The 21,734-nt window shown below is 45.0% G+C and overlaps 3 protein-coding genes and 1 long non-coding RNA gene across 10 annotated transcripts; all 4 read right to left on the reverse strand.

The window, feature by feature from the left end:
- Positions 1–135: 135 nt before the first annotated feature.
- On the reverse strand, positions 136–2,963 carry LOC118237182. Its single transcript, XR_004767128.1, has 3 exons — positions 1,919–2,963; positions 904–1,363; positions 136–534 (listed from the first exon to the last, which is right to left on the reverse strand). It is a non-coding gene; the product is annotated as an uncharacterized LOC118237182 (long non-coding RNA).
- Positions 2,964–9,762: 6,799 nt separating this feature from the next.
- On the reverse strand, positions 9,763–12,540 carry ankrd39 (ankyrin repeat domain 39). 6 transcript variants are annotated; one of them, XM_035435660.1, is made up of 5 exons: positions 12,499–12,540; positions 11,422–11,562; positions 11,161–11,264; positions 10,823–11,026; positions 9,763–10,692 (listed from the first exon to the last, which is right to left on the reverse strand). In XM_035435660.1, the coding sequence occupies exons 2-5, from the start codon at positions 11,513–11,515 to the stop codon at positions 10,540–10,542; spliced, it is 555 nt and encodes a 184-aa protein (XP_035291551.1). In that variant the 5' UTR covers positions 11,516–11,562; positions 12,499–12,540; the 3' UTR covers positions 9,763–10,539. The 6 variants fall into 6 exon arrangements, with proteins under 6 accessions (XP_035291551.1, XP_035291552.1, XP_035291548.1 ...); XM_035435661.1 differs by having other exon boundaries at positions 12,476–12,539; XM_035435657.1 differs by lacking the exon at positions 12,499–12,540 and adding an exon at positions 12,247–12,466.
- A 570-nt stretch (positions 12,541–13,110) lies between these two features.
- LOC118206956 (progonadoliberin-1-like) lies at positions 13,111–14,868 on the reverse strand. The gene is made up of 4 exons (XM_035380150.1): positions 14,388–14,868; positions 14,051–14,189; positions 13,445–13,540; positions 13,111–13,199 (listed from the first exon to the last, which is right to left on the reverse strand). The coding sequence occupies exons 2-4, from the start codon at positions 14,186–14,188 to the stop codon at positions 13,158–13,160; spliced, it is 276 nt and encodes a 91-aa protein (XP_035236041.1). The 5' UTR covers position 14,189; positions 14,388–14,868; the 3' UTR covers positions 13,111–13,157.
- Positions 14,869–15,023: 155 nt separating this feature from the next.
- kctd9a (potassium channel tetramerization domain containing 9a) lies at positions 15,024–21,378 on the reverse strand. 2 transcript variants are annotated; one of them, XM_035380148.1, is made up of 12 exons: positions 21,196–21,378; positions 20,516–20,637; positions 19,430–19,473; positions 19,243–19,339; positions 18,857–18,915; positions 18,593–18,721; positions 18,306–18,373; positions 18,096–18,191; positions 17,803–17,952; positions 17,511–17,616; positions 17,244–17,377; positions 15,024–16,870 (listed from the first exon to the last, which is right to left on the reverse strand). In XM_035380148.1, the coding sequence occupies exons 1-12, from the start codon at positions 21,241–21,243 to the stop codon at positions 16,754–16,756; spliced, it is 1,170 nt and encodes a 389-aa protein (XP_035236039.1). In that variant the 5' UTR covers positions 21,244–21,378; the 3' UTR covers positions 15,024–16,753. The 2 variants fall into 2 exon arrangements, with proteins under 2 accessions (XP_035236039.1, XP_035236040.1); XM_035380149.1 differs by lacking the exon at positions 21,196–21,378 and adding an exon at positions 20,902–20,999.
- Positions 21,379–21,734: the final 356 nt, after the last annotated feature.

Here is a 21,734-nt window from a genome sequence, read left to right on the forward strand (position 1 = left end):
ACAGTTTTCACTCATTTAAATAAAAAAAAAATTAATTGGTGTAGAATATATTGTTTGAATAAAAAGTCTTACATTTTATTAATATGATTCAATGTTAGATACTTTCTCTTAATTCATATGATTAATACTCTCTCAACCATATATGTAGGTTCACCTTAAAAGCTGCTATGGATTGAACAGAGGGAAAGATATATTATGATTTATGGCTCTCATTATTGTTCCAGGTAAATTGAGAGGTATATTAAAAGGAGGTACACAAACCTGCTCCTCTCCCCAAAAGCCGCAACCAGCTTGTTTAAAATAGAGCTCCATTCGCCACACAGATCTCCAGACCAGAACTCCCAAACCGCCTTCTATTTCTGAAGAAAATAACATGCTGCTTAGGCAGACTTTACACAGCCTCATTACCGAGGAAGTGGGTTTTGGAACCGAGGGAACTTTCTTTGCTGTTCAAATAAAGCTTGCAGAGTAAACCAGCATCTGAATTCCTGGTCTTGCGGTGTGCCTCTCCTGTTTTTCCTCGGAAGGGCCGGACTAAAAATGAGACGGAAAAATAAATATGTTCTTTCATTCACAGTCCCTTCAATTTAAATCCTGATACAATCCTCCCTCAAGCCCCCAACTCTTAAATCAAGTCATTATTTAATCCTTCAAGTGGTTTACCCTGACAGAACATTTTGCTTCACACATTTAGCAGCTAAACACAAATAGCTGATACAAAATGGATGCACTCACCAGTGACCAATCACGTTTGTCACCAAAACTCTGTTCTGCATGTGAGAAGAGAGCACTCCAATCTGCAGGCCTGTGCATAGCTGTCAAGCCCCTCCAATTACATCCTTTAAGTCCGTAACCCCCCCTTGGCCCCCCTCCCAGGCCCCCGTTTCCTCACATTCCCCTCACCCCATTCATCCACCGTGCTCAGCAGAACATTTCAACACCATCACTGAGGCCCAGGGACAGGCTCCCTCTCTCTCTGCCAGGTGTCTTGTTGGATGTCTTCCCCCCGTTCCTTCCCCGGGGAAGATCTTCATTCTCCAACCCTTCCGCAGTTTAACCCCGTGCGATCCTGGCCTCGCGAGGGCCGCGGCAGGGCCCGGAGAGCAGCGTCCAAGCCTGCGGCTGACCTCATCCCAGTGCCACGGAACATCTGCGCCTCCAGCAGCGGGCGTGTCATCAGCCTTGGATGGAGACCCAGGCCATGGACAGGCTGTGGAAGAGCGCCCTGCTGGGCACGTCAACCAGATGGGCCTACTAGCGAGACCAGCTGCTCAGATCCAGCTGCTAGTTTAGCTGCATAGATAATCTTTGGGGCAATGCTGAGAAGCGAATATCCAGCAAACAGGGCATGTTTTAGGCCTTTCTAAAAAAGAAAAAAAAAACTTGTATTTTTAGGTCTATCCCATCATTGCTGCTTCATCTGTCAATACAGGAAAGTGCAGACAAGCAAATTCTCCCACCCTATCCCATCACTTCCCACCCTATCCTAAACACTTCTTTCCATTCTGCATGCACCCACACACATGCAGTCCATTTACCACATACACACAGACACCAGTTGATCTGCACACACACACACACTAGTTGATCCGCACGGTCTAAACATCAGTGTAAGTGTGCTCTTGCAGACTAGTGCAGTCCTGTCGCTGGCATGGTCAGGATTTAATACCTAACGCAATAATTGGCATGTCACTTCACTGATAGCCACTGGTGCATTAACGGGATGAGCCACCGGACATCCTTGAGGGTGCTCGTCTTAATGAGCATGATTTTCTTCATATGCCACATGATTTATCTCCAGTTTTAACATTACAGGCAAACAGCACCAACATGACACATAGAAACATATGAACTGGATAGCATTACAAAGTTGATGGTCACTTTCTGATAGTCTGTCTTCATTGCCATATTCAAATACCTGAACACAGTCTGTGCTCCACCAAGCCCAATCCACTTTTACCATCTTTGGTCATATTTCTTCTCTTCTACTTTCTTCCCTTTTCCTGCAATAACAGAACAGCAAGGCACGCGCCAAGAGAGCAAGCATTAAAACGAACCTCAATAAATAAATCATAAAAGTACAGAAATGCACTCAGATATATGACAGGCGGGGAAAAAAACTAATTTTGTTAAGAGACAAGCATTGAAATTTATAATGAATGATTTAACTAGACGTTTGGGTTCAATGACCACCCATCTAAATTGGCACCTGCAGTGTCCTTCAATCTCAGATTTCAAATTATGGGTTTAAACTGCAAATGCGGCCCAATATAAAAGGCACGTTGACTTTATTAACGGTAATGGAATGTTTTCTATGTGGTTTAATGAAGGATAGCGACAGTCTATTGATTCAGCTCCCAGGTCCATCACTCTATGAAATAAATGGAATTCTTAGTGTGATCAAGTTCAATGCACTGAATTCCTTAAGGACAAATGCCTGATAGACACATACCCTAGTGCAGGGAGGTCTATATGTCTGTGATCACACAGATTATACACAGTAGCTTACTACCTCATACTTCTCCAGACTACATCCACTCCCTTGTGGCTTACCACCATATAGCCAACGGCTACCATACCAGAGAACGCCGTGGTAGGATCCAGTACACGGTCACAAACTGTCAATGTAACCCTGCATATTAATTTTGTCACCATGGACTGGATGTGACCGCAGGAGCATCAGCTCCTTGTGATCCCGTTTGGCTCCGAGAATCACAGCCAGATTGCGACAAGCGGGCTCCGCCGCCACGAAGCCGCGGTTTCTTTCTTTGTAACATGTTTGCTCAAAGGACTGCGCTAATACTATTAAGACAGCGACACCAAAACCCGACGCAACGGCAGAAGCTCTGGCTCCAGGTTTCCTGCGCCGTGGCGTGAGAAACCTCAGAATAATTATCGTCACGTTTTCCTCGGCGACAGCGTCGGGCGCGAGCCCGTAAATGCGGCGAGGCGTGTGGGGCTGATGTGCTCAGAGCTGGGGGGGGGGGCCGCCAGGTTTTTGCGGTGGAGGACGAGCGATCTCGGGAGACGCGTGATTGATGCGCGGCCGGGCGGCGGGTCATGTGTCTTTACTTTTGAGCCGCCCTCTCTACGGCGAGCATCGTCTGCCTGGTCCCTGCTGGAGCCGCAGTGCGGAATGCTGACTAAGCGCTCCGCAGCAGCTGTGTGCACAGAAAGCGCACACAAGGCTGCATGGGAATCCAGCGTTAGCGGCGCGGCGATAAAATAGAGCGCCCGTGTGGAAACCGAGCTGCTGATCGGCCGAACTTTCTCAAGCCGTGAGGCATAAATATGGAATTTTATTACTCACCGCGGAAAGTTGGAGCACAGAACGGACCGAACATAGCAGTGCGATGTAGCGTGCGCATAACTGCTGGAAAGTGTAAATTCTCTCTGTGTTTAACTGTGCACGTACACTCGCATGCAGAGGAACAGGCCACAGACACACACACACATGCACACACACAGCACACACACACACACACCAATTTACTAGGGCCCCAATTACGGGGTATCAATTCATCTCTCACAAAGACAGTTAAATAAACTGCAGATCCTCTTTCAAACAAACATCCCGCCAGATTTAGAGTTCCTTTGTACTACCAGGGGGTCTGCAGTTTGAATACTGTTCTGATCTTCTCCGAGATGATTCATCTCTACATAAAAGGGGGGAGAAATACTGGAGCCTAAGCCTTTTTTAATTTTGTTTTTTGAATTTTTCATAAGCCCTCCCCCTCTGCCACCACTAGCACCGCGCCAAGAAAAATTTCCTCAATGCCAAATATGCATGTATAAATATATTTACAAAATCACAAAGAATATGAGCAAATATTTTTAAAGTAATGTTAAAAGTCAGAGATCAGATCCTCCCAGCTCTCACTGCATGCCAACTATATTACCCCCACACCCCCAGTCCCCTCCACAGGGAAAGCATGATATGTAGAGCACAGCATTCCAACCCAAGCAAGCTGACTAGTTATTAACTTTAGGAGCTATCTTTGAGTGCTAAACATCTAAGATCTAAGATAAAGACCTTATGACCCCTACAGATTTGTCTAGTTGTAGATCTGCCTACTCAAAGTACAGCTTACGGGCCAGGCTGCAAGCAGTTTATCAGGATGAAGGAGATGGTGCGTTATTGCTAAAGCATCAGCGGTATGATTATTTACAGAGGCACTGGCCCACGCCCCATGGGCGCAGGACTAAGTGGGCACGCGGGCAGACCGCTGGGCACTGCCAAGTGGTCTGAGGGCTCCAGTCAATCATCTCTGTTTATTATTCCAGGAAACGCCCACTGTTCTGAGGGGGCCGGAAACAAACATAGAGAGCCCTGCTGAGGGATAAACACAATCCCCACCCCCTCCTCCCCCTGACCCCAACCCCCCCCCCCCAACTGAGAGAGGAAGAAAGGGGGAGCCAGCTTATTCCACTGCTGGCAGGGTTCCAGACAAATATGCCCCCAGTGTACCAAAGCCCAGCCCGGACTGGCTGGGGGTGTCCGGATCACTGCAGGACGTGAAGGAATTCGGAGAGCAACACGAACTGCCGTAATCAAAATAATACCTTGATGGGATGAAGGACCTTCCCAGTTGGTTTGCAGGTTTAAAGGGGAGGAACGTAATGTTAAAAACATGGGCAGAAACACATTGCTCCACTATGAGCAGTAGAAAAACAACTAAAGTCAAACCAACTCTTAATTTGTGTTCCTTTTCTTGGTGCAACTGTAAAGAGTTTATTCGATGCCCTCCAGACGGAATTGCTCTTTGCTCTGCGTGCTTCTGGGTGAATTTGTTCCAATTACAAGTCACGGTTTCCAAGAGCCTGTTTGCCACATCAAAGAAAGAACGATTATTATATTCAGCGCCTGACACATGAAAACGTATCAATAAAAGTACACGAAAGCTTTTAACATTTCTCTGGTCTCTTCAGAGAGGCCATGGGGTTTTCATTAGCTCTTTCTTTGGTGTACCCAGGACTGAAAAAAGCTTTAGTGATGGTTTAAATCTTTCATAGAATCTGGCCCTCTAACAAGCAGGCAGTCTTGATTGGTTATGATAATCAGCGCACAATCTGAAAAGAATCAGGGGAACTTATGGGACAGTTTATGCATTATTTTCCATGGCACCCACACTGTTTTTAGGAACAATTCTTCACATAGAAAAGCTGCCAACATTTCTGGTACCCCGGGGACCCCAGCCTGGTACCCTGGCCCTCTGTCCACTGCAGAATTTTGGGCCGTAAAAGTTGCATGACAGCTTCCCTTTACAAAGTACAAAAGGAAAGATGTGCAAGTCTTGGCTCCCACTGAGTCTTAACAGCCGTTGGACACTGAAAGAACAGCTGAAATATTACGGGCAGTATTATTATCATTTATTACACAAGTCCCTGCTTTTGCATGGCATATTCTCCCCAGTGTTTTGTGGTGTCTGGATGTAAAACTACTTAAAGCCACATTTTTTGTTCTCTGAGGGTTAACAAGCACAGCCCCCCCTCCTTGCCAAAAGATCCCCCCCCCCCCCCCCCGTCCCGTCCCGGCATGGCGTCAGCTGCAATGAGCTCCAGATGCGCGCTGGCCCCCCTCCAGCCCAGCGCTGGATGTGGTTTTAGTGCCGCAATGGAAACACCGCCCACCGGCCGGGCCCAATGAAAGTTCCCGGCTCCTCTGTGCGGTTTCTGTAACAGGTCCATAATCACACAGGCACCAGCGGAGGCTCGGAGAGCGAGGTGCAAGGCAGGGAGAGAGAGAGAGAGAGAGAGAGAGAGAGAGGGAGGGAGCGAGGGAGGGAGCGAGGGAGCAGAGGGACAGGAGGGTACAGTAATCAAGTGAAAAGCTGGGAAAGGATGTGGGCAGGCATGGCAAGAGGGCGAAAAAACACAAACTGAAAAGCTCACGGCGAGTACAAGACAAGTTTGTGTGCAAAGAACGACAGGAGAAAAACAAACATGGAGAAGCGGAGAGAGAAGCGGATGTTTTATCGTACATCGATAATAAAAAAACTAAAAGACATCTGAAAGAGGAGTGAGGAAGCTAGTGAGTGTGAGAGTGCGACAGATGTTCTTTAAACGGGCGCTGCACAACAGGGAGTAGGATGTTGTGGGTCCACGCCGACAGCGGACAAAGGCGTTATGTTTGAAAACTTCATTTCACAGCTGTTACAGCGGGCATTGCGTCAGCACTGTCCTCCCCAGCCTTCCGCTCTCCGCTTCACGAACAAATATTATGTCCCGGAGTTTTCCAACGCGCTCCGCTCCTCAGGGAGCAGCAACACTTCCAGCGCTCGCGAGTACGAGCCGGGTCACAACCCCGCGGCCCTCTGCGGCGGAGTTCTCCCTCTGCTCTTTGCGAGATCAGATCAACAACGGAAAAAAATAAAAGCGCGATTCCTTCCAGGAAAAAGCACGCGCTTCCCCTAATGTCCTAACAGGACTCGTACTGTCTCCGCACGCAGGGGTCAGGAGAGCACGCCACCGTGCAAATCCTTAAGCAAACGCGGAGAGCCACGGCATCCTAGCCATCCGCACATCACAAGGCTCCGACGCGGGACCTGGATGCGTCCGGTGACCTGCCCGTCAGCCTCCGGACCCGACCCGTTTCTGCCCCGCGTCCCCCCCCCCCCGCCGCCCCCCCAACACCCCCACCCCGGTGACGAATTCACACAACTGGCCTGTCATCGGGTAAAGTGCACGAGCGGGACCGTGCACGTGCATCGCCCCACTGAGAAACAAAGGCTGCTTTTGACCTGAGCATCACCAGGGGAGAAGTGCTATACAGAAACAGGGACAGAATGGGTGCAGCCATGAAGGGGGAACCGGGCGTTAAATAAACGCTCGTTTTCGTTCCTTAATGTCGCGACCCAGAAAGCAGCTACGCCCGCAGTGTGAAGAGGGCGTGGTCAGGAGACACCCCCGGTTTAATAAAGCAAAGAGACTTCGTCCGGAGACGCAACCTTTGTTTACATTTAGCAAATAATAAAGACAGAGTGGCAGGAAGAAAGAGCAGGGTGGATTTATGAGGTGTTTTCATTAAATCAAGGGCTGCTTATATTTCGCTGGCCCTACGCTGGGGCACACACAAGGCACAATGAATTTGTTACGGATTCTGCTCTTGTGAGCTAAGACATAAATTGACAGTCAACTTGCGGCGAGTCAATTTTGTTAGAGCACAGAAATGTCGTAGCAAGCAGTTCAGATTGCCACAGACATCGCTAACGGCTTCCGCCATCTTACACGAATCAATCCCCAGCCCCACGTATAGGTCTTGGCCTTTCAACAGACCAAAGACAAAGACATGTTTAAAACTGAGGCACAATGCACTTCTGTAAGAACTTTTTTTAAATAAAAAGCTTTCACCCACTACATCAAGTAACTAAGATTACTGCTTTAACCTCCATTATGGAAATAAATTCTGACATATTTTGAAACATTCATAGTTGGTATGCGAGGTTAAAAAATATGACATCACGAATTATCTTCAAAGGTTATCATTCTAATACTTCAAGGAAACAGGTACAGCTGTTTCAGATAGAGAGTCAGGAGCTCTTAAGCCGTGATCGATTTGCGTTTTTCACGGACGTAAATAAAAAAGTGTGTTTGGGAGAATGCGGCGGACGGGGCTTCCTGTCGGCCACGCCGCCCCGTTAAGGGTTAATGCGGAACAGATTGCCATTAGGCAGAGAGGGAGGCTGGCGGTCAGCTCTGTCAGGTTCACAGGAAGGGATGGGATGGGGCTGGCAGCCGTGCGGTTACTGGGGCCCTCCGTCTCCCGACAGCTGATCGGCGCGCCCGCCGCAGAGAGGAAACCGGGGGAAAGCGATGGCGGAGGGGGCGACGCGAGCGGGGGCGGAGACGAGCAGGGGAGGGAACCTTCCAGAAAGAGGAGCTGCTTGGAGGAGGGAGAGGTGGAAATAATGCGCTCAGAGAGGTGGGCGGAGGGAGGAGCGGGAAATGATTACAGTGAGAGACGAAAGGGGCGGTGCTGGTGTCGGCAGGGCACAGGGGTGGGAGATGGGGGATGTAGTCACTGGCACTGTGAGTCTACCACCAGCTCAATAGAGAGTGGCAGCACCCCCAACCCCAATAACCACAACACCGGGCCCTTTCGAATGGAACTGTGAGCATCTTAATCCTGTGAGCACTGCGCACACCACACTGCATCTGAAAGCCCTTCTGAACTGTTGATCTATTTCTGCCCCTAAAATGATGTCACTGCATTCTCAAAACTTTGAAATCTCTCTCTTTCATCATATACTCTCTGGGAAGAGGAATGGGGAGGTTAATGGAACTATCACCTCGTTTCATGTTTCTCTATTGCTAAACAGAATCTGTGTTTCCAAGAAGGGTGTGGTATGAGATATTGAGGTGACCAATCTGTCCAGGGACTACACTGACACATCACCCCTAACCACACATGTATGTACATCTCCACTCTACTCCAGTCCACACCCACACACATGATAGACTATCACACATCCTTACTCCAAGTTCATCCTTTCAGGTTTATCAGCCTCCATTACTACTTCATTCTGAGACTGACTTCTGACATAGTCAGATAAACACACACACACACACACACACACACACACACACACACACGCCACTCCTCCAGTTCTGTGCGCTACTAGGCTGGTAAATACAGAAATACATCAGACAGCCACCACAGGGAGTTACCACAGAACATGCCCAGCACATCTCCCCAAACCCCACTTCACCACAGCCAAACCGACCCCACAGATCGATTTGTGTCATCAGAGACACTCTGTCCCTGCGCCTTGGCCAGCTGAAACCGAATCTGCCGTTTAGCAGGAAAGTGTTGGGACCCCTGAGAGACTGAAGACACGGACGAACCAAACTGAGTGATGCTCCAGGCACCAGCAGAGGGAGGAGGGGCCACGGGGCTTTGAGGTTCAAGACTCCGCCCCGCTCCTGTCACAGGCCTGCAGCATGAAGCTTGACAGCCCGTGTCAGTACTGTTCAAAGTAAGGGACAGGAGCAATGGTCACTGACAGCTGAAACAGAGCACGTGCACTTCCCTACACTAGCTCTAGCTGATTACTGAGATCAGATCTCGTCTCAGCTAAAATGAATGCTTCCACCCTGAGCAGCCCAACTCCCAATGGTGCCTCACCCAGAAAACGGTCCTATTCGTCACTGCTTTGCTCTTACTGTAAATAAGCCAAAATTGCTAAAACGCATAACGTAGCGACAACGGGCGATTTAGCAAATAGGCAATAAGAAAAGCAAAGCCGCAAGAGCAGCTGTGGCCAGTTTTGAGTAATATGAAAATAACACCGGGGGAAGCTATCAACAAGGCACATCTCTCAAGACGCAGTCGTAAACAGATAATTACAGTTACTGGAAGGGCTCGAGCGCTGGAGCGCGCTCAAATATTTCCTGAAGCAAAACCCAAACACTGCAGCCTGCTGACGTTACCTCCCGTTTCGGCGGAGGATACGTGCCCGGTCGGCCAGTCCGCTCCTGGCAGATGGCGGAGCCTTTTATCATGCAGATTAACTCAGGGAGGTGTTTATTATTTCGGGTGGCCTAGAGACCGAGTTCTCTGACCACTCGTCAGAATCTGCTCACTGCTTACCTGTTCCAGGACCCTTAGTTTTTCACTTAGCCTTCTACTACAAACTGCTAATTGTCAGCCATTTTCGAATTCACCCTATACTTCTGCCTTTCCAGTACACGCACAAGCATGCTAGCAGACTCTTCAGTAGTCATTAACTCCCCATGGGTTTTCATCCAGTTCAGAGGCATACCTGTTCTCTTGCCATGTGAAAGTTTTTATTTTATTTTACAATATGTACAAAAACAGAGGCCCGAAGTGCTGTTCAGCTCCCAGCCAATTGATTTTTTGGACTGTTCGTCTGTTTTCCGGTAAATCTTTTTCACAGACGTACACCCCTTAGGCCTATCAATCACCGAAGCACATCCTAACAAACAGAGTTTGCAGTCTGCTACTCCAGTTATCCATAGCCATATTGAGCTTGTAAAGCCTGCTGTTTCACTGCGCTGATGTTGCTGTCAGGGCCTGACTGTCAAGTGCAGCATCTGTTTTCTCAGTGTTTGAGGCAAGCTAAAAAGCCTACGATGTCTAAGCGAGCGCTGCCCTCTGCTGGTTGATGAATGGACTACTGCAGTTAAAAACCATGTAATGTTTTTAACTGGAGTCTGCCATGCAAACAGCCCCAATCAAAAATACAACATGGTGCAAAGGCCTTCCTCAACATCTTAACAGTGCTCCAAGTTACTTGAAATGCTTTTAATTTAAAAAATGTATTTTTCAGAAGCGCTTCTCAATTTATTCCGCTGCATTATCTCTAAAATCATTTGAGTGTTCCTTTCCTCTCAGTTCACAACACACAGACTGTAGCATATCGTAGCTCTGGAAGCCAAATGTAAATCCTTCTATTCACTTCTGACTGCACTGGCTCAGTGTCACCACCACTCATAGTGCCGATCTCTGCATGACCGTTTGTGGCCATCTGTGGTGGTGAGACAGTCTTTTGCAGGGGTGACTCAGGTGTGCGATGTCTGTCAATCATCAAGGGGTCTCAGCATCTCCCGCACAGGGCTGCTCTCCTGGACCAGCTGGTAGGGGGGGCGGGACCTCTTATCTGTCAGCGTCCTGAGGGTGGGGCATCGCTGGAGCAACAGTTCACACACCTCCGCCTGGCCCTGCTCTGCAGCCTGTAACACCCAGCATGTGTGCACGCACACACACACACACACACAAGCGCTTACACCACGTTTCTGTAGAACACTCTCATTCCAGTTCCACCAGAGATCGTGATTATTCATATGCGTGGGTACGACTTACCTTGTGCAAGGGGGAGGAGCCATCATCATCACACAACAGGGGATCTGCACCGTGGTCCAGGAGCAATTTGACCACTCCCAGGTGTCCGCAGTAGGCGGAGCGGTGTAGAGGGGTGGCCCCGCCCTGGGTCTGTGGATTGGCGCATGCTCCCCCATCGAGCAGCAGCTCACACACTGCCTCATTCCCAGCCCGACTGGCATAGTGCTGTGGCAACACACACCGATGTCCAGGTTGGGCCACACGTACACACAACATGCTTTCCACAAAGTACACCAAATGCAAGCACCGTCCATTTGAATGTGTGAATAATGATTCAAGTCAAACTATCTCTAGCTCACCAGAGCAGTGTAGCCCGCCTGATCCCTCACATTAGGGCTTGTCCCCTTTTGGAGAAGCGACTTAACCCTTTCCAGGTCACCGTTCAGAGCAGCAGCCCAGATACCTAAGCCAAAGAAACACCTTTAATACACACCAGTTGTCCACCGCAATTACAATAATTGTCCAGATTATGCAATATAGAATATGAAAATATTTAATGAAATAGGATGTGACTGATGTTTACAAGTTATGTGCAGTGAATGTGCAGAGGTTCTGGTCACCTCTTTCAAAGTCCATTTCATCCAGGGTTTGATGGGCGCTGGGAGCTGCCAGATTTTGGGCGCAGCAGGCACAACGCTGGCCTTCTGACGCCATACTAGTGAGCGCACGGTGTCTGTCTCTTCTCAAGATGGAATGCTTTCCTTAAAAAACAGGGTTTAAAAAAAATACAATTTAGAAGGAAACCAATCAAGATGTAAATATAGCAATGACACGTTTAGAATTTTATGTATGTGTGGTGTATTTTCACACAGGTTTGGATAGCAACAAAATTATTCAGTTCCCTGCAAAGGCGAATTATACTTTTCGTTTACCATTTTTTCTCCATCTGTTAAACTGAGGGAAGAGACGCATGCATACCAAACCTAAACTCTGTCTGTGGGCACAGCTCCCCCACTAATAGTTTATTGCTCTGTTCAGCTGGCTAATTGGTTTAAAAGAATACACTTGTCTAGCCAGTCGGCTGAATGGAAAATACATTACCCTGCCACCTGGGAGATGGATTTAGCTATAGTTACATAGCCTCCCCCAAGGATTTCTAGACTGGTGCTGAAAGACACTAGGTAGCCAGCACCTGCATGCTGTGTAAGGAGCTATCAATTTAACGTTAGCTATCCATTCACTTTGCGTACTATACCTGGTAGATAGCTAGCTGTGCATTCAACCGCTATACATTTTGCTACAAATTTGCTGATCACGTGTGGCTGTTTACCAATGCACTAGCTAGTTTCATTTCGAGGCATAGCAAAGCTAGCAATCACATGATGGCATGGTTGATAGCTAACAAGCGACACTGCAAGCAAAATATATCTGTGTTGCTACATTACCGTGAACTGAAAAAAATCTTGTTAATACCAACTGGAATAGTCTATCACATTTGCCCATAGCACAATAGCCTGCTTACGCGGGGCTACTTCACCATACTGCTTTCTTGAAAGCCGAAGCATTACTAATCAAATTTTCAGAAAATAATATCTCGTTTAGTTTTTAGGCAAAGTAGCTCGGTTATGACAATGTGTTTTTTTTTTTTTAAACCCTATTGACTACTAGTCGAACCGTTGTAGTTCACGTTGACAAACCAGAAACTCTCGCCGCCGCCTCCTCCGTTTCCTCCACGACATTGTCACGTTGGTTGAAGACAACCAATCGGAAGTCGAATTTTACGTAGGTGCAAAGATAGCCTATTTAACAAAGATTCGTTTTCTTTATGCAACTAAAAAAAAAATTTTAATCATCGGAAGCCATCAGTAACAGCATAGACAAAGGAAAACTAACTGGAACTGTGTGGCCGAACAAGACGCAGATGAGCAGTGTCCTTCATTGGCGTTATCAGTGACAGCATACGAGGGCAATTTCGTTGTAAGAGTTCGCTATAACTAGATTGTCATTTAAATCTCATTTTTATAAAATCCGTTCATGTGCTGCAATATGTTCATTTATTTTGGGATTAGAAATGTTGGATTTTTTATATTTTTAATTTGGCTCCTTGTCGAAGGGTAGCCTACTACATTTGACTAGTATTCAACATAAAATTACAATTATAATGTAATGAGAAACAGTATCTGCTAAACTATGGGTGAACTATACTTTATGTATGCATTTATTTTGAAAATAGTACAACTGCAATAAGTCTTTCAATCACAATATCTTAAACACAGGAATTCAGAAACACAAAATATGCGAAGAGACACTGAAGGCACAGTCATGTTTTATTGAAGGAATGCATGCATAATATCTTCTATATATTTTTCCGTCCAGTTTCTCTGTCAGCCAGATTTGCCTGTAAGAAAGAAAAAAGGCACTTTCAGGAGAAATGCCCCATGCACAGTTAATATGACATGCACATACATAAAAATAATGAGTCAGAAGAGAAGTATCAGGTCATAAAACAGCATCAAATAAAGAACTGTACCAGAAAGACGGAAAGAATGTCATATGTTACACACAGATGGGTGAGTTCACAAACACAGGTTAAACCAGAGTGACGAAGAGGCATTGCGAAACACTCAAAGCTACTGTTCTCACCAGTATTTCCTTCAGGCTGGAAAGTGTAATATGTGGGGAGAGGTCATTGCAGCTGGGCAAACTGGAGGTGTCCAGCTTCTGCAGCTCCTCTATAATCTGTGGAACCAATCCCATATCCCCGATTACTTGGAACCAATCCCATAGCCCCGATTACTTTTAACCAATCCCACAGCTCCAATTACTATTTACAGTCAAGTCCTCCCTACTTTGATATTTAGACACATGATTTATTGTCATGATGGCATTTTCATCAATAATGTCTTGAGTGGCTAGGAATTACAAATCAGTTTCTCTCAAAAACATAACTTGTTTTGTTTGTGAGCACAATATCTCAGTTGTAGCAATACAGATCTGTGCACCAATTTTCACAATCTGAAATATATAATAAGCAATCATAAGCATATAAATAAAATGAATAAACACTACAGCTGTAGTTTTGAGATATGATTATAAATTGAAAGTAGGTGCTCAACAGTTTTGACATACTTCTTTTGCCTATGATCACATATCAGTTAAAAGTTTCCCATGGCCAATTGCTGTGCTATGCACATGCATTTTGCTGAATAGTCAAAGAACCCTGGGAGGTGTAGTTCATGCATCACGTACATCTTGCAGCGTGTCCTGTAGGCTATCTGCTCCTCTCTTGCCCCCGGGTCTCAGGCCGTAAGACCAGTGCTGACAGCATCCCTGACACACCAGTGCCACAGCCAGCCCCAGCCACAAGAGGGCGCTCTTATCTGCCATTCTGAAACCACACACAGCTCTTAGCACATTTTGAAGTGGAAATACGCCTTTCTTAGATTGTACCTCAGATTACACTTGCTTGAATTGAGTCACATTTACCACTAAAAGCTTTTACTACTCACTTTTTATGCAGCAGTTATGAAAAGTCTGAAAATTCAAACAGACGTGTATAAATGAACGCCTGCGGGGTTTCTCTCACCTTGTCAGATGGACACTGGGCGGCAGAAGTTGCGTTCTCTTCTCTGTCAGTCTCTGCAATGCTCTACCTACACTCCACCCAAGACTTTTATACCCAGCCCAGATCCTGTGTGACACCCAGGACGTGGGGGGATTTAACGCACACCTTGGCACTCAAACTGCATACACACAGCACTCATCCCTCTTCCCGACACCCTGGAGAGCATTTTAAAAGCTTTAGAATACATCCATTATGCTTAAGCCACCGCAGCATCACAAACAAACACAGCATGAAATGAGTGCCTTTGCACCACTTTCCCAACGCTCCGTTTAATCCACATTATGGTAGCGCTCAAGACAATTCTCATTTGGGAAATAAATCTATGAACATAATCCCTACACTGGCCCACTCCTGTGTCTATACAAGGAACTCATCTTTTGCTTAAGACAGTATAATCCCCTAATGTAAATGCAGGTTAAAAACTCAAAGGACCATTCACTAAGAATTACTAAGGGGAATTTAGTTAATATTAAGAACAAGATGTGGTCTTCAATAGGCAGACTTTAAACAATGTATTGGTTTGTGTGTGTGTGTGTGTGTGTGTTGGGGGGTCATCAATACTCAAAGACAAAAAATGACACAGACCACATTTTGGTGTTTTCTTTTGTTTAACAGTCCATTCCATTCATGAAAATACACTTCCTTGGCTGAGAGAGTGCAATTATCACAGAACTGGGTGAAAGTGTAGGGAAGCAATCATATACCCAGTCTTAAAAAAGGAAACTGAAATTCTCCATACATAAATATAGCAGAATATATATTAAAATAAATAACCTTCCTCCTTTTTTCAAGGTTGTAATATATGAAGCACAACGCACTTAGAGTGCAAAATTATTTTTCTGATTGCCATAACAAAGACAGACTGAGTACCTTTGGAAAGTAATTGCTACACCCACATTTCAAAAGCAGTTTCTTCCACAGTTATTGTCCTGACCAATGCTGCTAACCATAGTTAAATTCAATAACGTAAGAATGCAAAGCCTCATCCACACCTCATGAATTTACAGTCTGACAACAGATACATTAAAATAAACAAAAAATACAAAAATCACAGTCCAGCAGTGATAGTTATCCTTCCAGTATCAAAACAAAATCTACTGTTTGGGAAGCACTAGATTTTAAATACCTTAGGACTGAATGTTGATATGCACTACAGTCAATTAGAGATTATTTGCTTCATGAAGCATTCTAGGGATATAAACATGATTTGAGTTTGACCATTAGTAATGGGCCTATTGGAATAAGCATACAAGTACACGAGGGTGTGGATTGTGTTTTGGTGCCAAGCATAGACAGAATAAATTAAAAAGATAAATCCAGCTTATAATTTTGTTATCCTATGGGGAGTGTTGTTTTACAACCGTACTCCACTTACTATTTGGTGCAAGACAGACAACTTTCATGTCGACCGTGTAACAATATTTGGTACATATTCATATTTCCATGCATGTCTTGCCCTCATACCTCAAATCCAAAGATTAGAAGCAGCAATACTCATCTATGCGTATGAGTGATGGCTTTCCTGTGGCAAGCCCATTAGAGGCAGCATACACAGCTATGAACAAAACACAAGCAACATACACACACAGTCAGAAAATGGCTGAGATGGAGGTAGATTCAAAGCCAATGTCAAACATCAGGTTTTTTGACATCTACAATGCACGAGAGAGAGAGAGAGAGAGAAACACCACCTGCACAGATTAATATTGTGTACTCTTAGCTTATAATAAGAGCTATACTGGACCACGGTCTTAATATTTGACCACCATGCATCCATGTCCATATTCACATCATATGCAAGATTAATGATAGCTCTGCCATGCTGATAATACTGTTTTAGCCTTTATATTTAATATTAGAAATATTTAATATTAGTTTAAAGCAAGCCAATGCTGACAAATCTCTCTCTCTCTCTCTCCATCCACATGAAGTCAGAAACCTCTCTAAACTACTGCTTCTATTTGAGCCATCAGCCAGACACAATGGCTGGGACAAGTCATATGTCTGCAACGCTACCTATGTCTAAAACACAACGAATAAACCGGTTATAAGGACTGACATCACAACGGATAGTGCCACACTTAAATTCTCGCCCTGCAATGAGCGATCGACACGTAAGTGGAAGAATGACAACCCTGGAAGTGCCCTAGTGCAAGAGAATAAAGCTAACATTGGGTGGACCGCCAGGGCTGTGCATAGAGAAGAGATACTGGGATTGCATACAGTTTCAGGGGAGCGTTGTAGCTATGGGTGTTTGTGATTGGCCGGCTGGCATGTGGGAGTGGCCAGCCCTAGCCGTTAAGGAAAGCACGGAAACAAGGGTGAGGCTATCTGACACTCTGAGACATGTGCAGGGGAGTCAGCATCTCCTCGAAGATGGCTCCTTTCACGTTGGACCCCCTCAGGTTTGCCTCCTGGAGGTCACAGCCAGACAGGTCACAGTTCTGTAAGGAAAGAGGAGGATATCACTAACCCTATAACCAATGTCTGTTGGTATATGTCAGGGAAGCATAACCTATTCCTAGTCAAAAACCTCTCGGACACAGTTGACTTAGTTTGCCAGTTCCATCATAACTAATGCCTTCCAGTCTTGCTAAAATTCAAGCAAAAGACAGCAGTCTGAACTCTCCTCATTTTCACAGAACATGTCACACTAGTTTCCTTTATTAAGATGTAGTTAACTAATTGTTAAAAGGTTGTGGTAAATAACATATTGGACTGTGTGGGGCTTTTTAAAATGAGGTCATGTGAAAGTGTATTCTGTAAATGTGACCCCACAAGGATTGATAGCACCCCACTCTCCTGCTCTCTGCCCACCTCCAGGTCAGTGCCCGCCAGCGTGGCACCTCGCAGGTTGCAGTTCTTCAGCTTGGCATTCTTCAGCGTGGCCACACGCAGGTTGATTCCTGTCATCTGGCTGCCCTCCATGTCAACCCCCTTCAAATTAGCTCCTGAGAACACAGACAAGTAGTCAGCATCCAAAGCTAGCCATATACACAGATTTAGCATTAGAGTGATCTTAACAGTAAACAGTACACTTTATACTTCATTGATCATTTGACACAGAAAAATGGCAGATACGACCTTCCAAGTTGGCCTTGAGGCCAGAGGGATCCTCAAAATTGCAGCCCTTGAGAGATGCTCCCTCTGCGTTCGAACAAAGCATTTTCACCCCCTGCAAGTTAGCACCCTGAAACAGACAAACAAGCGAACAGACAGACAAACCCTTTAAATTATATCTCTCATGTATTTTTCTGGAATTTACACATACATTTGGGCAATGTAATTAATCTCATTCAGATGTAAAGACACAAATATGTGGAAGTGATAACAGTGGTTCTACAGAGAGACTACAGAATGCGCAGAGAGAGCTTACGTCGAGGTTAGCCCCAGACAGGTCAGCCCGCTCCAGGTTGGAGCAGCACAGGTTGGCGTGCGTGAGGTTACAGCGACTCAGGTTCGCCATCTTGAAATTAATGTAGCGCAGGTCGAGGCGGGAGAGGTCAGCCCCACTGAAATTCAGACCCTTGAGGATGGACACAGAAATTGGATAAGCATCACGAGGCATCTAAAACAGTTTCACAAACATTGTATCTCCTGCATTAACATTTCTCAACAAAAAACATTGTTACTTTAGCATGAGCCAAAAAGAAAAGTCTTTTCCTTTACCTGACAGCGCAGCTCAGACTTGGTGGGTGTGGCAAGCAGGAAGCGTACAAACTCCTTGCGGGAAATGGGGGAATGGTCCTCCGGGGGCTGGGAATTCTGGGAGCAAAGAAAGAAAAGCTCAGATAAGGAGCGAATCCTGCAGCTGGTAGATTTGGTGAGGGTCAAAGAGCAGCCATACTCCACTAAACATTTTTCGGCAGTCTCTCTTACCTTTATTGCTACTTCCAACTGCTCAGCAAGCTGCTCTATTCCAAAGAACCGCGCCTCCTCCAAAACTCCTGAGAAGCAATAAAAGGAAGCAATTTTGTTTTGTTTTTTTGCTTTTGAATGTGAATATTTTAGCTTATTTGTGGTTATTCCTAAGATAATCAGACAAAACAACATTTCTGAAGTTAAGACTGGTACAAAACCTTAAACACATGAGCCAGTCATACACTACAGATGACTGGTTACCAGTCGCCTGTAGTGACTGATGACACCAAAGGCGATTCGCTCACCCAATAGGTTGATGCCCTCGTTGACGATGAGCTGGCCGTGCCGCAGGTAGTTCAGTATGGGCTCAAAGTACTCCGGGCTGCGGTCGATCAGGTAAGCCCCCCTTTCATCCTGTTTGTTCCCCCACACATCTGCAGGGGAGAGGGTGGTGGGCAACACGCGTGAAGGTCCGGAGTGCAATACAATGCTAACACAAAGTCAGGACTGCATTGTGCCACAGATGACAGATGACATTTGCGGACGCCCTGCTTCAGCCAGGGATTCACCTTTGTCTCTGAACATGTGCGCCAGCATGCTCTCCGGCTCTTTGCTGACCAGGGTGCTCCTGAGAACACAGTGAGACAGTATCACACCCATGCATTTGCTGATAAATAACCCTCAGTTTAATGAATATGGTGGAACTGAATACAATGCACTTTACAGATAAAAAACAATTAAACACATTCTAACCTACTTAGGCTAAGTTTTAAATGGGTTTATATTTTAGTCCCAGCATTCTCGGAAGAAACTGAGTTTCATGATAAACACATGGAACTTATTAACATAGGGCACATCATATTAGCCAATAAAACCTGATAAATTTCCTTAAATGTATAAAAAACTGAAAATGCTGGGCCCCAGCTATAGACCAGTAGACAGGTCTCTGGCTTACCTTGTGGTGGTGAAGAGGCGACCCCCGATGTTAAGAGTCAGCCAATCGGTGTGAGCTCCTGAGCGCTCGTCAGAACCCCTGAGGTCATTTTGTGGCTCTAATGATATAAAACATGGACATTTTGCACATGCACAGGAATGACACATCTCACATATAAACATGAGCACAAGATGGCCTTCGAACTCACCAACAAAGGGGTCCCCTTCAGAAACATAGAGCACATCATCATCTCTGCATGACAGGAGGACAATTGTAAAAACAATTTTAAATAATATGAACACCAATTTATTTTATATCATGTAATACATTTAACATGCAAGTGTAGCACAGGGAGAAATAAATTCAAAACAAGCTAAAAGAAGACAAACATGTTTGTTTAATATACACAACATCAAAGAAAAAAATGTTATTATTTTTTTTTAAATTCAGTACAATCAATGAAAAAGAATAACACAAAATATACATACACACAATACACAAAAAATGTTGATATCCTTTGCATTTTGGTACACAGGAATGGTCAAGCAGGATTATGTTAAACAGGTCAGACAGAGCAGGATTATGTTAAACAGGTCAGACAGAGCAAGTTCTGTATGTTATGAGAACCTAGGGACTTTTACTTTAGTTAAACTCACTACATCTGCATGAATGATGGATATAATATAGCCTGGACTGTAAGGCACCAAGTCTAGTATTAAGATGCAAGGTTCTTGCATCTTTGTGAGTTAGAAAGCCTCTTTCTTGGACAATGGTTCTATGGTTAGAAAGGCCTTCTCTAAAGTCAGGTTAACAAGGCAAACCAGATGGATATTAGGTTGGGTGTTACAGCAAAAGTTCTCCTATCAACTTAACCATTTGCATAAAACCATTGGTGCTGAGCACACTGCCATCTAAGCACACAGCTGGCTGGGACAACGAAGCACACTTTCCTCTTTTTCTGGCCACTCTTCGGAGTATGAAAAGCAGAAATACACAGGGCTCAATATCCAGATCAAAATGCCTTGTCATTTCCACATGAAACCATATATGGTCTCTACATTCAATTACAGAAGTTAATCTGCGCAGATTCTTAGCCATCGCTGCGTTTTAAATATAAAGAAAATTACATGTTCTCTTTTATCAGAAAAATCATTTGATTCTTTTGCAGGTTCTTCATTTAGTGAAATTCATGCTTGAAGATACCATGGTATACAAAGCCATATAGGCTAGGTAGGTCGCTAGAGATAGCTAGCGTAGCTATTGTATCGGTCATCTTCGACTCCGCTCACCTCACCTGATAAGAGCGATGTCATCGATGAGGCCTCCTTTACCATTGTACAGGCTGGAGGCTCGGATTCCCAGTTTATTACTGGCTACAGACAGCAAGTCGGCCAAGGTCCCATACACTGCCACAACCTGGTAATACATTTGAAGGTGAAAGTTTCGATGACTAAGTATATACACTACCTGGCAAGAAACTGGACAGCCAGGAGATATTTACGAGCATTGTCAGATGCTAGCTATATTTTAGATACAATTTGATTTTAGGGTAAGATCGACTGACCGCTAGCTAACATATGTATCCTGATTATATAACTTGCAGACATGTGAGTGTTTTCCATTATTAATAATAAAAACTTACTTAGTAAACTAGTTAACATGTGCTAGCAGGCAACACACCTTACACTTTGGTGGTACCGTACTAACCAAATATGACATCGTCAGTCTGGTTAACCTATAGTCTACTAACGTTACGCTAAACTACAACAATACTATATGCTAAATCGCTAGCTAAACATCCGGCTAGCGCTACATAAAGCAATTAATTAGCGCGCTAGCTTCCTACTAGCTAGCGATTGTCCAATTAGTTAACAGCCTCTTGTGAATGAGTTCAATGGATTACTAAATTGGCGCAGAAGGATAGCCCTGGCTAACGTTTATATTAATCAGGTCCATGCAGTATTGTTTACGCACCTTGCCATTTTTGGTGGTTCCATTCACGAAAAGAGTAACCCTTCTCATTATTTGAATGGTGCTTTAAATATTTCTTTACAGGACAAAAAATAGCTAGCTACATGTGTATACACTACCTTCTGAAACTTAAAAGAAGCCACTGATGGAAAGAAAGAGCTCCTATGAGGCCAACCTAAACCTCACCCAAAACTGTACCAATGTCCAATCATAGACGACATACAATGACGTAGTTGACAATCTGACCAACCACATTTGCGCGAATGAAAGCCAGCAAAGGCAACACGAGCCTATCACAAACGCCTATAATGCCATCATGATAGATTGACTTACGTCGTATGACTGGAATTCTGACGGAAAAAATGAGTAACCTTACAGTAACTTCACTATCGTGTTAAAATACAGAACTAACACCACTAGTAGGCTACCCCGTGTTTATATCATTATCCTGACTGAAGAGCATGATCGTTTTCATTTTAAATAGTTTATTTTCAATAAACTTTTACATAAAACAAATACACTTTTTGTTTTCAGCAATTTAC

The sequence above is a fragment of the Anguilla anguilla genome, chromosome 10, assembly GCF_013347855.1.
Source record: "Anguilla anguilla isolate fAngAng1 chromosome 10, fAngAng1.pri, whole genome shotgun sequence".
Taxonomy (NCBI): domain Eukaryota; kingdom Metazoa; phylum Chordata; class Actinopteri; order Anguilliformes; family Anguillidae; genus Anguilla; species Anguilla anguilla.

Bases quoted from the DNA above. Each gene is read 5' to 3' on its own strand.
- ankrd39 (XM_035435657.1), bottom strand. From the start codon at position 12,304: ATGGGCAAATGTGATAGACTATTCCAGTTGGTATTAACAAGATTTTTT. The intron at 11,265-11,421 runs GTGACCAGAACC...TCTTTGGCTTAG, and splicing joins TGAAATGGACTTTGAAAGAG to GTATCTGGGCTGCTGCTCTG. The intron at 11,027-11,160 runs GTGAGCTAGAGA...GTGTTGCCACAG, and splicing joins AGGCGGGCTACACTGCTCTG to CACTATGCCAGTCGGGCTGG.
- kctd9a (XM_035380148.1), bottom strand. From the start codon at position 21,243: ATGAGAAGGGTTACTCTTTTCGTGAATGGAACCACCAAAAATGGCAAG. The intron at 19,340-19,429 runs GTGAGTTCGAAG...TTATATCATTAG, and splicing joins TGAAGGGGACCCCTTTGTTG to AGCCACAAAATGACCTCAGG. The intron at 18,374-18,592 runs GTGAGCGAATCG...ATTGCTTCTCAG, and splicing joins CGAGGGCATCAACCTATTGG to GAGTTTTGGAGGAGGCGCGG.
- LOC118206956 (XM_035380150.1), bottom strand. From the start codon at position 14,188: ATGGCAGATAAGAGCGCCCTCTTGTGGCTGGGGCTGGCTGTGGCACTG. The intron at 13,541-14,050 runs GTACGTGATGCA...TTGGTTCCACAG, and splicing joins TACAGGACACGCTGCAAGAT to ATTATAGAGGAGCTGCAGAA. The intron at 13,200-13,444 runs GTGAGAACAGTA...TCTTTCTTACAG, and splicing joins CCAGCCTGAAGGAAATACTG to GCAAATCTGGCTGACAGAGA.